This window comes from Calonectris borealis, chromosome 33, assembly GCF_964195595.1.
Source record: "Calonectris borealis chromosome 33, bCalBor7.hap1.2, whole genome shotgun sequence".
Classification (NCBI taxonomy): domain Eukaryota; kingdom Metazoa; phylum Chordata; class Aves; order Procellariiformes; family Procellariidae; genus Calonectris; species Calonectris borealis.
This window is the reverse complement of record NC_134344.1, coordinates 258,211-271,754: the sequence shown is the minus strand read 5'-3', so window position 1 is coordinate 271,754 and position 13,544 is coordinate 258,211. Positions and strand designations below refer to the sequence as shown.

Here is a 13,544-nt window from a genome sequence, read left to right as displayed (position 1 = left end):
TAGGGGGGGTGGGGGGGAGAAGTGCGGGCGGAAGTGCCCGTCGCCAAGATGGCGCCGGCGCCATCTTGGCGCCGGGCACTTCCGCGGGAGGTGACGCGGGGGCTGCTGGGAGCGGCGCGGGGCATTGTGGGCCGGTGGGACCGCAGGCGGCGGCGCCCGGAGCAGGCCGAGCCCTGGGGGGGGGGGGCCGAGGCCGGAGCCCCCCCGGCAGCGCGGGATGGGCGACAGCGACCGCGGTCAGCGGGGCCGGGGGGGGTGGTCACGGAGATGAGGGCGGGGGGGGGCCCTGAGGTGGGGTTGGGGTGCGGGGGGGGGGGTTTGGGGGGTGGGTGGGGAGCTGAGGTACAAAGGGGGGGATGCGGGGGGGTGCTTGTGGGTTTGGGGGGGGCCCTGGGGTGATGTTGGGGGGGGGTGGGGGGTGTTTATGGGTTTGGGGGGGCCCTGGGGTGATGTTGGGGGGCTGCAGGTGCAAAGGTGGGCTGTGGGGGGGTGCTTGTGGGTTTGGGGGGGCCCTGGGGTGATGTTGGGGGGGATGGGGGGTGTTTATGGGTTTGGGGGGGCCCTGGGGTGATGTTGGGGGGCTGTGAGTGCAAAGAGGGGCTGTGGGGGGGGTGCTTGTGGGTTTGGGGGGGCCCTGGGGTGATGTTGGGGGGCTGCAGGTGCAAAGGCGGGCTGTGGGGGGGTGCTTGTGGGTTTGGGGGGTCTCTGAGGTGCAAAGGGGGGGCTGTAGGGGGGTGCTTGTGGGTTTGGGGGGGCCCTGGGGTGATGTTGGGGGGCTGCAGGTGCAAAGGTGGGCTGTGGGGGGGTGCTTGTGGGTTTGGGGGGTCTCTGAGGTGCAAAGGGGGGGCTGTGGGGGGTGCTTGTGGGTTTGGGGGGTCTCTGAGGTGCAAAGGGGGGCTGTGGGGGGATGCTGATAGGTTTAGGGGGGTGTCAGGGACACGTTGGGGGGCTGTAGGGGCGTCGTTATGGGTTTGAGGGGCTCCTGGGGTGATGTTGGGGGGCTGGGGGTGCAAAGGGGGACTGTAGTGGGGTGCTTATGGATTTGGGGGGGCCCTGAGATGCAAAGGCGGGGTGTGGGGGGATGTGTATGGGTTTGGGGGGTTCCTGGGGTGATGTTGGGGGGCTGTAGATGCAAAGTGAGACTTGGGGGGGCACTTATGGATTTGGGGGGGCCCTGAGGTGCAAAGGGGGGGCTGTGAGGGGGTGCTTATGGGTTCAGGGGGGTCCTGAGGTGATGCTGGGGGGCTGTGGGTGCAGAGGGAGGCGGTGGTGGGGCAGCTTATGGATTTGGGGGGGTCCTGAGGGGTAAAAGGGAGCTTTGGGGGGGTTGTTTATGGGTTTGGGGGGGCCCTGGGGTGACGTTGGGGGGCTGCAAGTGGAAAACGAGGCTTTGGGGGGGGGCAGCTTATGGGTCTGGGGGGGCCTTGGCCTGATGTTGGGGGGCTGCAAAGGCGAAGAGGGGCTGGGGAGGGGGGGTGCAGCTTACTGATTTGGGGGGGCCCTGAGGTGCGAAGCGGGGTTCGGGATGACGCTTACGGGTTTGGGGGGGGCCCTGAGGTGACGTTGGGGGGGGCGGGAGGTGGGGAGGGGAAGCCCATTGGCGGGGCGGGGGCTGGGATGATTTTGGGGGGCTGCCAGCGCAAAGCAAGGCTGGGGGGGAGGCGGGGGGGGCAATTTCTGGATTTGAGGGGGACCCTGGCGTAACGTTGGGGGGCTGCAAGCACAAAGCGGGGGGCTGCGGGGAGAAACCGGGGGGGGGGGTTTGGGGGGGGGCGGATCCCTTCGAGGCTGCCCCAGGCCTCGAGACACGAGGGGAGCGGGGATCAAGGATGAAATTGGGGGGTCCCTCATCCCCCCGCCCCCCCCCCCCCAGACTGCCGGAGCCCCGACAGCTCATCCCTGAGCGCTTCCCCCCCCCCCCCGGAGCCGTCGGCCCCCCTCCACCACCCCTCCATGATCGGCTCGGCCATGACCTCCTCCCTCAACTCCCCCGTCGCCAGCCTGGGGTCCCCCTTCCCCGTCATCAGCTCCTCCATGGGCTCCCCGGGGCTCCCCGCCACCCCCGCCATCGCCTACGGCCCCGTCAGCAGCCCCCAGGTAAGGGCCCAGCCCCCCAAAAACAAAAAAGGGTGGTGGGCAATAAGGGATTTGGTGGCTTTCCGGGTCTTCCCCCCCCCCCCATTTTTTTTTGGGGGGGTTTTATTCCCGTAGATCAACTCCACGGTGAATCTCTCGGGGCTGCACCCCGTCAGCAGCTCCGACGACGTGAAGCCACCTTTGGGGATCCGCGCCGTCCCTTGTCACCCCCACGGTCCCGGCGTCGCCGGCAAACGGCTCTGCGCCATTTGCGGGGATCGCTCCTCAGGTACCCCCACCCGTGTCCCCCCCCCGGGGGTTGGGGGGGAACCCACCGGGGTGCCTGGGTGGGTTTACGGGGTGGTTGGGGGGTAGCAGGGTGGTGAGGTTTTTCGTGGGGGGCTCTGTGGGGACGTTTGGGTGGTTTGTGGGGTCTTTATGGAGGACCGGGATGGCTGGGTGCTCTCTGGGGTCCCCATGGGGACGTCTGGGTGCTCTCTGGGGTCCCCGTGGGGACGTCTGGGTGCTCTGTGGGGTCCCTGTGGGGATGTTTGGGTCCTTTGTGGGGTCTTTATGGGGGACTGGGGCGGCTGGGTGCTCTGTGGGGTCCCCGTGGGGACGTCTGGGTGCTCTGTGGGGTCCCTGTGGGGACACCTGGGTCCTTTGTGGGGTCTTTATGGGGGACTGGGGCGTCTGGGTGCTCTGTGGGGTCCCCGTGGGGACGTCTGGGTGCTCTGTGGGGTCCCTGTGGGGACACCTAGGTCCTTTGTGGGGTCTTTATGGGGGACTGGGGCGTCTGGGTGCTCTGTGGGGTCCCCGTGGGGACGTCTGGGTGCTCCATGGGGTCCCTGTGGGGACACCTGGGTGCTCTGTAAGGTCCCTGTGGGGATGTTTGGGTCCTTTGTGGGGTCTTTATGGGGGACTGGGGCGGCTGGGTGCTCTGTGGGGTCCCCGTGGGGACGTCTGAGTGCTCCATGGGGTCCCTGTGGGGACACCTGGGTGCTCTGTAAGGTTCTTGTGGGGATGTTTGGGTGTTTTGTGGGGTCTTTATGGGGGACTGGGGCGTCTGGGTTCTCTGTGGGGTCCCTGTAGGGACATTTGGGTGCTTTGTGGGGTCTCTATGGGGCACTGGGGCGTCTGGGTGCTCCATGGGGTCCCCGTGGGGACGTGTGGGTGCTCCATGGGGTCCCTGTGGGGACACTTGGGTGTTTTGTGGGGTTTTTATGGGCGACTGGGACGTCTGGGTGCTCTGTGGGGTCCCTGTGGGGACGTCTGGGTGCTCTGGGGTCCCCGTGGGGATGTTTGGGTGTTTTGTGGGGTTTCTATGGGGGACTGCGACGTCTGGGCGCTCTGTGGGGTCCCTGTGGGGTCACCTGGGTCCTCTGTGGGGTCCCTGTGGGGCACTAGGACACGTGGGTGCTCTGTGGGGTCCCTGTGGGGACGTTTGGGTGTTTTGTGGGGTCTTTATGGGGGACTGGGGCATCTGGGTGCTCTGTGGGGTCCCTGTGGGGACGTTTGGGTGTTTTGTGGGGTCTTTATGGGGGACTGGGGCATCTGGGTGCTCTGTGGGGTCCCTGTGGGGTCACTTGGGTCCTTTGTGGGGTCTCTATGGGGGACTGGGGCGGCTGGGTGCTCTGTGGGGTCCCTGTGGGGACGTCTGGGTGCTCTGTAAGGTCCCTGTGGGGACACTTGGGTCCTTTGTGGGGTCTCTATGGGGGACTGGGACGTCTGGGTGCGTTGTGGGGTCCCCGTGGGGACGTCTGGGTGCTCTGTGGGGTCCCCGTGGGGACACCTGGGTCCTTTGTGGGGTCTCTATGGGGGACTGGGATGTCTGGGTGCGTTGTGGGGTCCCCGTGGGGACGTCTGGGTGCTCCATGGGGTTCCTGTGGGGTTGTTTGGGTGTTTTGTGGGGTTTTTATGGGAGACTGGGGTGTCTGGGTGCTCCATGGGGTCCCTGTGGGGTCATTTGGGTCCTTTGTGAGGTCTTCATGGGGCACTGGGACATCCAGGTGCTCCATGGGGTCCCTGTGGGGACGTCTGGGTGCTCCATGGGGTTCCTGTGGGGACGTTTGGGTGCTTTGTGGGGTCCCTGTGGGGACACCTGGGTCCTCTGTGGGGTTTTTATGGGGGACTGGGACATCTGGGTGCTCTGTGGGGTCCCTGTGGGCCACCAGAACAGCTGGGTGCTCTGTAAAAGGATTCTGTGGGGACACTTGGGTCCTTTGTGGGTCCTCTGTGGGGTCCCCGTGGGGACATCTGGGCACTCTGTGGGGTCCCTGTGGGTACACTTGAGTTCTTTGTGGGGTTTTTATGGGGGACTGGGACATCTGGGTGCTCTGTGGGGTCCCCATGGGGACGTCTGGGTTCTCCGTGGGGTTCCTGTGGGGCACCAGGACACCTGGGTCCTCCATCAGGTTCCTGTGGGCCACCGGGACACCTGGGTGCTCTGTAAAGGACCTTGTGGGGACATTTGGGTGCTTTGTGGAGTCTTTATGGGGGACTGGGACGCCTGGGCTCTCTGTGGGGTCCCTGTGGGGACCCTTGGGCCTTTTGTGGGGTCTTCATGGGAGACTGGGACATCTGGGTCTTCTGTGGGGTCCCTCTGGGGACACTTGGGTCCTCTGTGGGGTCCCTATGGGGCACCAGGACACCTGGGTCCTCTGTAAGGTCCCTCTGGGGACACTTGGGTTCTTTGTGGGGTCTCTACGGGGGACTGGGACACTTGGGTCCTCTGTGGGGTCCCTGTGGGGACATCTGGGTTCTCTGAGGGGTCTCTGTGGGGCACCGGGGCGCCTGGGTGGTTTTTGGGGTCCCTGTGGGTTCTCCGCAGGGGTTCCCTGTGGGGCATCAGGACACCTGGGTGCTTTGTGGGGTCCGTGTGGGGACACTTGGGTCCTCTGTGGGGTCCGTGTGGGGACACCTGGGTCCTCTGTGGGGTCCGTGTGGGGACACCTGGGTCCTCTGTGAGATCCTTGTAGGGACGTTTGGGTCCTCTCCGGGGTCCCTATGGGGACATCTGGGTCTTTTGTGGGGTCCCTGTGTGACATGGGGACACCTGGGTCCTCCCTGGGGTGGGGTATAGGGGATGGGGACACCTGGGTTCTCCTGGGGTGGGATGTAGGGGACATGGGGACGCCTGGGTCCTCCCTGGGGTGGGGTATAGGGGACACGGGGACACCTGGGTCCTCCCTGGGGTGGGGTATAGGGGACACGGGGACACCCGGGTCCTCTGTGAGATCCTTGTAGGGACGTTTGAGTCCTCTCCGGGGTCCTTATGGGGACATCTGGGTCTTTTGTGGGGTCCCTGTGTGACATGGGGACGCCTGGGTCCTCCCTGGGGTGGGGTATAGGGGACACGGGGACGCCTGGGTCCTCCCTGGGGTGGGCTGTAGAAGACAGAGACACTTAGATCCTGGGTGGGGTGGGATATAGGTGCTGAGGACCTGTAGGGGCTTTCCAGGGGTGGCACAGAGGGGTTGGGGACACCTGGGTCTTCAGTGGGGCAGGATATAGGAGATGGGGACACCAGGGTCCTTCCCAGCGGGGGAGATAGAGGACAGGGACACCTGGGTCCTCCTGGGGTGGGGTATAGGGGACATGGGGACACCAGGGTCCTCCCTGGGGTGGGGTATAGGGGACAGGGACACCTGGGTTCTCCTGGGGTGGGATGTAGGGGATGGGGACACTTGGGATCTTCTTGGGGTGGCACGCAGGGAACGGGGACGCTTGGTTTGGTCCTGGGGTGGGATACAGGGGGATGGGGACACCTGAGTCCTTCCTGGGGTGGTGAATAGGGAGTGGGGACAGTTGGGTTGTTTCTGGGGTGGGTGATGGGACATCTGGGTCCTTCTTGGGGTGGGGTATGGGAGACAAGGGCACTTTGGTTGTCCCTGTAGAGGGACATAGGAGATGGGGACGCTTGGATCTTCTGCACCGTAGAGATACTTGGGGCGTCCTTGGGATGGGGTACAGGGGTCGGGGACATCTGGGTCCTTCCCAGGGTTGGACATAGAGGACGGGGCACCTGGGTTCTCCTTGGGATGGGATATGGGTGACGGGGACACCTCGCTTCTCCTCGGGGTGGAATACAGGGGACAGGGACACCTGTGTGGTGGGACACGGGGATGGGGACACCTTGATCCTCTTTGGGATGGCGTATGGGGACACCAGGGTTCTCCCTAGGGTGGATATGGGGGATGGGGACATTTTAGTGTTCCTTGGGGCGGGATATGGGGGTATGGGGACACCAGGGTCCTCTCTGTGGTGGGCCACAAGGAATGGGGACATCTCGGTCCTCTTTTGGATGGGGTACGGGGACACGTGGGTCCTTGCCGTGGTGGGACACAGAGGTTGGGGACATCTTCTTTCTGCTTGGGGTGGGATGTGGTGTACGGGGACACCTCGGTCTTCCTCAGGATGAGGTGTGGGGACACATGGGTCCTTCATGGGGTGGGACACAGGGCATGGGAACACCTTGGTTCTTTTTGGGATGGAGTATGGGGACATTTGGGTCCTCCCTGTGGTGGGACACTGGGGATGGGGACACCTCAGTCCCTTTTGGGATGGGGTATGGGGACACCTGGGTCCTCCCTGTGGTGGGACACGGGGTGGGGACACCTCAGTCCTTTTTGGGATGGGGTATGGGGACACCTGGGTCCTCCCTGTGGTGGGACACGGGGTGGGGACACCTCAGTCCTTTTTGGGATGGGGTATGGGGACACCTGGGTCCTCCCTGTGGTGGGACACGGGGTGGGGACACCTCAGTCCTTTTTGGGATGGGGTATGGGGACACCTTGGTCTTCCCTGTGGTGGGACACGGAGTGGGGACACCTCAGTCCTTTTTGGGATGGGGTATGGGGACACCTGGGTCCTCCCTGTGGTGGGACACGGGGTGGGGACACCTCAGTCCTTTTTGGGATGGGGTATGGGGACACCTGGGTCCTCCCTGTGGTGGGACACGGGGTGGGGACACCTCAGTCCTTTTTGGGATGGGGTATGAGGACACCTGGGTCCTCCCTGTGGTGGGACACGGCGTGGGGACATCTCAGTCCTTTTTGGGATGGGGTATGGGGACACCTGGGTCGTCCCTGTGGTGGGACACAGGGATGGGGACACCTCAGTCCTTTTTGGGATGGGGTATGGGGACACCTGGGTCCTCCCTGTGGTGGGACACAGGGATGGGGACACCTCAGTCCTTTTTGGGATGGGGTATGGGGACACCTGGGTCCTCCCTGTGGTGGGACATGGGGTGGGGACACCTCAGTCCTTTTTGGGATGGGGTATGGGGACACCTGGGTCCTCCCTGTGGTGGGACACAGGGATGGGGACACCTCAGTCCTTTTTGGGATGGGGTATGGGGACACCTGGGTCCTCCCTGTGGTGGGACACAGGGATGGGGACACCTCAGTCCTTTTTGGGATGGGGTATGGGGACACCTGGGTCGTCCCTGTGGTGGGACACGGGGTGGGGACACCTCAGTCCTTTTTGGGATGGGGTATGGGGACACCTGGGTCCTCCCTGTGGTGGGACATGGGGTGGGGACACCTCAGTCCTTTTTGGGATGGGGTATGAGGACACCTTGGTCCTTCCCGTGGTGGGACACGGGGGACGAGGCCACCTTGGTCCTTCTGGTGCGACATAGGGGCACGAGGCCACCTCACTCCTCGAGGTGGACCAGAGGATGGTTCCCCCTCCATCCCACCCCCCTCCCTGCAGCAGAACACTCAACCACGCCACGGGGAACGTGTGGGGAGAAGTTGGGGGTCCCCCTCTTTGCTGACTCCCCCCCCCCTCCCCGCAGGGAAGCATTATGGGGTGTACAGCTGCGAGGGGTGCAAAGGCTTCTTCAAACGCACCATCCGCAAGGACCTGACCTACACCTGCCGCGACAACAAGGACTGCGTGGTGGACAAGCGCCAACGCAACCGCTGCCAGTACTGCCGCTACCAGAAGTGCCTGGCCACCGGCATGAAGCGGGAAGGTAAACCGGGAACGCCGGGATTATGGGATACGGACCCCCTTGACCCGCCCCCCCACATCACCGCCGTGTCCCCCCAGCCGTGCAGGAGGAACGTCAACGGGGGAAGGAGAAAGAAGGTGACGGCGACCTGGGGGCCAACGCCAACGAGGAGATGCCGGTGGAGAAGATCTTAGAAGCCGAATTGGCGGTGGAACAAAAATCGGACCAAAACGTCGACGGCGCCGGCACCGGCGGCAGTTCGGTGAGTTGGTTTGGTTTTTTTTTTTCGGGGGGGGGGGAGCACGAGGAGTCCCCGGGGGTCACCCCGCTGACCCCTTTACGTGTCATCCCCCCCACCCACCAACCTCCTCATCAGCCCAATGACCCGGTGACCAACATCTGCCAGGCCGCCGACAAGCAGCTCTTCACGCTGGTGGAGTGGGCCAAGAGGATCCCCCATTTTTCCGAGCTGCCCCTGGACGACCAAGTCATCCTGCTGCGGGCGGGTGAGGATTGGGGGGGCGGCGAAGCGTTGGGGAGGGTCTTCTGCCCCACGGCGGGGGTGTCCGAGGTCTCCTTAGGGGGTTGGATGCCCCGTGGAGGGGGTGTCTATCCCACAAGGGGGTTTTTTGGGGAGCCTCGGGGGGGATGTGTCCTGCAGAGGGGGTGACTGCCCCATGGAGGGGGTTTCTGGGGTCCACAGGGGGGAGTCTGCCCCACGGAGGGGGTTTTTGGGGTCCACAGGAGGGAGTCTGTCCCACGGAGGGGGTTTCTGGGGTCCACAGGGGGGAGTCTGCCCCACGGAGGGGGTTTTTGGGGTCCACAGGAGGGAGTCTGCCCCACGGAGGGGGTTTTTGGGGTCCACAGGGGGGAATCTGCCCCACGGAGGGGGTTTCTGCCCCATGGAGAAGGTGTCCAGGGGGTGTCTGTCCCACAAGGGGGTTTTTTGGGGAGCCTCAGGGGGGATGTGTCCTGCAGAGGGGGTGACTGCCCCACGGAGGGGGTTTTTGGGGTCCACAGGGGGGAGTCTGCCCCACGGAGGGGGTTTTTGGGGGTCCACAGGGGGGAGTCTGCCCCACGGAGAGGGTTTCTGCCCCATGGAGAAGGTGTCCAGGGGGTGTCTGTCCCACAAGGGGGTTTTTTGGGGAGCCTCAGGGGGGATGGGTCCTGCAGAGGGGGTGACTGCCCCATGGAGGGGGTTTTTGGGGTCCACAGGGGGGAGTCTGCCCCATGAGGGGGTTTTTGGGGTCCACAGGGGGGAGTCTGCCCCACGGAGGGGGTTTTTGGGGTCCACAGGGGGGAGTCTGCCCCACGGAGGGGGTTTCCGGGGTCCATAGGGGGGAGTCTGCCCCACGGAGGGGGTTTTTGGGGTCCACAGGGGGGAGTCTGCCCCACGGAGGGGGTTTCTGGGGTCCACAGGAGGGAGTCTGCCCCACGGAGGGGGTTTTTGGGGGTCCACAGGGGGGAGTCTGCCCCACGGAGGGGGTTTCTGCCCCATGGAGAAGGTGTCCAGGGGGTGTCTGTCCCACAAGGGGTTTTTTTGGGGAGCCTCAGGGGGGATGTGTCCTGCAGAGGGGGTGACTGCCCCATGGAGGGGGTTTTTGGGGTCCACAGGGGGGAGTCTGCCCCACGGAGAGGGTTTCTGCCCCGTGGAGAAGGCGTCCAGGGGGTGTCTGTCCCACAAGGGGTTTTTTTGGGGAGCCTCAGGGGGGATGGGTCCTGCAGAGGGGGTGACTGCCCCACGGAGGGGGTTTTTGGGGTCCACAGGAGGGAGTCTACCCTGTGGAGGGGGTTTTTGGGGTCCACAGGGGGGAGTCTGCCCCACAGAGGGGGTTTCTGGGGTCCACAGGGGGGAGTCTGCCCCATGAGGGGTTTTCTGGGGTCCACAGGGGGGAGTCTGCCCCACGGAGGGGGTTTTTGGGGTCCACAGGGGGGAGTCTGCCCCACGGAGGGGGTTTCTGCCCCGTGGAGAAGGTGTCCAGGGGGTGTCTGTCCCACAAGGGTTTTTTTTGGGGAGCCTCAGGGGGGATGTGTCCTGCAGAGGGGGTGACTACCCCACGGAGGGGGTTTTTGGGGTCCACAGGGGGGAGTCTGCCCCACGGAGGGGGTTTCTGGGGTCCACAGGGGGGAGTCTGCCCCACGGAGGGGGTTTTTGGGGTCCACAGGGGGGAATCTGCCCCATGGGGGGAACCTCTGCCCCACGGAGGGGGTGTCTGGGGGTCCACAGGAAGGGATCTGCCCCACGGGGGAAATATTTGCCCCATGGAGGGGGTTTTTGGGGGTCCACAGGAGAAGATCTGCCCCACAGGGGGACCTTCTGGGGGGCTGCAGGAGGGGAATCTACCCCATGGAGGGGGTGTCCAGGGGGTGTCTACCCTGTGGAGCGGGTTTTTGGGGGTCCACAGGAGGGGATCTGCCCCATGGAGGGGGTGTCCAGGGGGTGTCTGCCCCACGTAGGGAGATTTTGGGGGTCCACAGGAGGAGATCTGCCCCATGGAGGGGGTGTCCAGGGGGTGTCTACCCTGTGGAGGGGGTTTTTGGGGGTCCACAGGAGGGGATCTGCCCCATGGAGGGGGTGTCCAGGGGTGTCTACCCTGTGGAGGGGGTTTTTGGGGGTCCACAGGAGGGGATCTGCCCCATGGAGGGGGTGTCCAGGGGGTGTCTGCCCCACGGAGGGAGTTTTTGGGGGTCCACAGGAGGAGATCTGCCCCACGGAGGGGGTGTCTGGGGGTCCACAGGGAGGGATCTGCCCCACGACAGGGACATTTTGGGGGTCCAGGAGAGACGTTGCCCCACGGAGGGGGGGGGTGTGGGGGGCATCTGCCCCACATGGGGGGGGGGGGGCTGCAGGGGGGCACTGCCCCATGGAAAGGGCACTGTGGGGTTAGAGGGGGTGGAGGGGGGGGGGGTCTGCCCCATGGGGGGGCTGGGGGGGGGGGTACCTGAGGGTATTTGGGGACCCTCTCCACAGGTGGGGACGTGAGGTTTGGGATGGGGGGTGACAGCCCCATGGCACGGGGCGGGGGGGGGGGGGACACACGGGTGGGGCTGAGGGGGGAGGGGGGCTCAGGACCGGCCCCCCCCAGGGTTTTTGGGGGTGGGGGTGGGGGTCTGACGCCGCGTCCCCCTCCCCCAGGCTGGAACGAGCTGCTCATCGCCTCCTTCTCCCACCGCTCCATCTCCGTCAAGGACGGGATCCTGCTGGCCACCGGCCTCCACGTCCACCGCAACAGCGCCCACAGCGCCGGCGTGGGGGCCATCTTCGATAGGTGGGGGGGGGGTGGGGGTGGTTTTGGGGGTCTTGCTTTTGGAGCCCTCCCCAAATCGTCCTTACACCCCCCCCCCCCGCCTATAATTTTTTTTCCGCCCCTTTCAGGGTGCTGACCGAGCTGGTCTCCAAAATGCGGGACATGCGGATGGATAAGACGGAGCTGGGTTGCCTTCGCGCCATCATCCTCTTCAACCCGGGTACGGCGCTACCGGGGTGGTGGGGGGGTTTGGGGGGTGGGGACCCCCCTCCTCACCCCATTTTTTGTCCTCTCTCCAAGATGCCAAGGGGCTTTCCAACCCCGGGGAGGTGGAGCTGCTCCGGGAGAAGGTCTACGCCTCCCTGGAGTCCTACTGCAAGCAGAAGTACCCGGAGCAACAGGGCAGGTAGAGAGGGGGTTTTGGGGGGGACCTTTGGGGGGGGGGTTTGTGTGTGTGTCCCCCCCTAAATCAACCCCCTCCGGGCCCCCCTCCCAGATTCGCCAAGCTGCTCCTCCGCCTCCCGGCCCTGCGCTCCATCGGCCTCAAATGCCTCGAGCACCTCTTCTTCTTCAAGCTCATCGGGGACACCCCCATCGACACCTTCCTCATGGAGATGCTCGAAGCCCCTCACCAGCTCTCCTGAGCCCCCCCAAAAATGGGGGGGGGGGGGTGTCCCTTGTACCCCCCCCCCCACACCTTGTAAAATAAACTCCCCGTCGCGCCGGGGCGGCTCCCCGGGGTGGGTGGTGGTGGGGGGGCAGCCCCCTGACACCCCCATAACAGCGTGTCCCGGGGGTGGGGGGGTCCCCGTTTTTCCCCCCATGGCCCCCCCCACCACTCAGGCACCCGATAGCACTTTGAATCGCCTCCCGCCCCCCCGACTATGCAGCAGGTACCCGGGGCTGGGGGGTAGGGGGGGGGATCCCCGGCCACCCTGGGGGCTGCTGGGGGGAGGGGGGGGGGGGGCGGCTTTGTTTTTATTGTAGGTCCTACAGCCCCCCCCCTCCCCCCCTGTGGTTTTATTCGGCTTCGGCGTTTCCAACCCCCCTCCCCTCCCCCCCCCGCGCCCCCCAAACTCGGTCGCTTTGGATTTTCAGTGATTAAAGTTGCTGCTTCTCAGTCGCCGAGGGCCTTCAGGGGCTTGTTTGGGGGGACCCCCCCCACCGCAGGGACCCCTCCCACCGCAGAGACCCCCCCCCGTACCCCAAAACCCCAGGGGGGTCCCCTCCGTCCCCCCGTGGCTGCCACCTCCACCCACCACAGCTATTTTTGGGTCAAATCTCCGGCTCCCAAAATAGCCGCCGGGGTTTGGGGGGGGGGGGGGGACACACACCTGGAGGGGGCCCCCCCCAATCCCTGCCCCCCCCCCGGCGCGGCGGTGGCCGCCGGCGGACAGTGCCGGCTCTGTGCCGGCGGTGAAGGGCCGAGTGTCTGCGCCTGGGCCGGGGCCAGGGCTGGACCGCAGCGGGGGCGGGGGGGGGGACACCCGCTGCCACGTCCTGCCGGGACCCCCCCGCCTCGCTACCGGCTGCCCTGCCTGCTCCTGCCTGTCCCGGGCCTCCCTGCCTGCCTCCTGCCGGCTCCTGCCTCCTGCCGGCTCCTGCCTCCTGCCTGTCCTGTGTCTTGCCTGCTCCTGCCTGCTCCTGCCTGTCCTGTGTCTTGCCTGTTGGTGGCCGCCCTGCCTGCTCCTGCCTGCTCCTGCCTGCCCTGGCCTCTCTCCCTGCCTGCTCCTGCCGGCTCCTGCCTCCTACCTGCTCCTGCCTCCTGCCTGTCCTGTGTCTTGCCTGCTCCTGCCTGCTCCTGCCTGTCCTGTGTCTTGCCTGCTCCTGCCTGCCCTGGCGTCTCTCCCTGCCTGCTCCTGCCTGCCCTGGCGTCTCTCCCTGCCTGCTCCTGCCTCCTGCCCGGGGTGGGGGTGTCCTCCATGGGGTGGGGTTGGGCGGGGAGGGGGACAGGGAAGGGGAGCGGGGATGGGCTGGGGACAGGGATGGGGGACAGGGGACAAGGGAGGGGAGTAGGGAATGGGGGACTGGGAATGGAGACTGGGAATGGGGACAGGGATTGGGGACAAGGGAGGGGACAGGGGACTGGGAATGGGGGACTGGGAATGGGGACAGGGATTGAGGACAAGGGGGGGGAATGGGAATGGGGACAGGGATTGGGAATGGGGGGGTGGGGGTGGAGAGACAGGGATTGGGGACAAGGGAGGGGAGTGGGGACAAGGAATGGGAACTGGGAATGGGGATAGGGATTGGGGACAAGG

The 13,544-nt window shown here is 65.6% G+C and overlaps 1 protein-coding gene across 3 annotated transcripts; it reads left to right on the top strand.

Annotated features, from left to right (window-relative positions):
* The first annotated feature begins 126 nt into the window (after positions 1–126).
* RXRB (retinoid X receptor beta) lies at positions 127–12,408 on the top strand. Of its 3 annotated transcripts, none has more exons than XM_075134759.1 (10): positions 127–236; positions 1,874–2,097; positions 2,212–2,365; positions 7,877–8,056; positions 8,134–8,297; positions 8,442–8,541; positions 11,172–11,304; positions 11,412–11,503; positions 11,584–11,689; positions 11,780–12,408. In XM_075134759.1, exons 1-10 carry the CDS (start codon positions 218–220, stop codon positions 11,925–11,927), a joined length of 1,320 nt encoding a protein of 439 aa, XP_074990860.1. In that variant the 5' UTR covers positions 127–217; the 3' UTR covers positions 11,928–12,408. The 3 variants fall into 3 exon arrangements, with proteins under 3 accessions (XP_074990860.1, XP_074990859.1, XP_074990861.1); XM_075134758.1 differs by having other exon boundaries at positions 8,412–8,541; XM_075134760.1 differs by having other exon boundaries at positions 155–236; positions 2,001–2,097; positions 8,412–8,541.
* Positions 12,409–13,544: the final 1,136 nt, after the last annotated feature.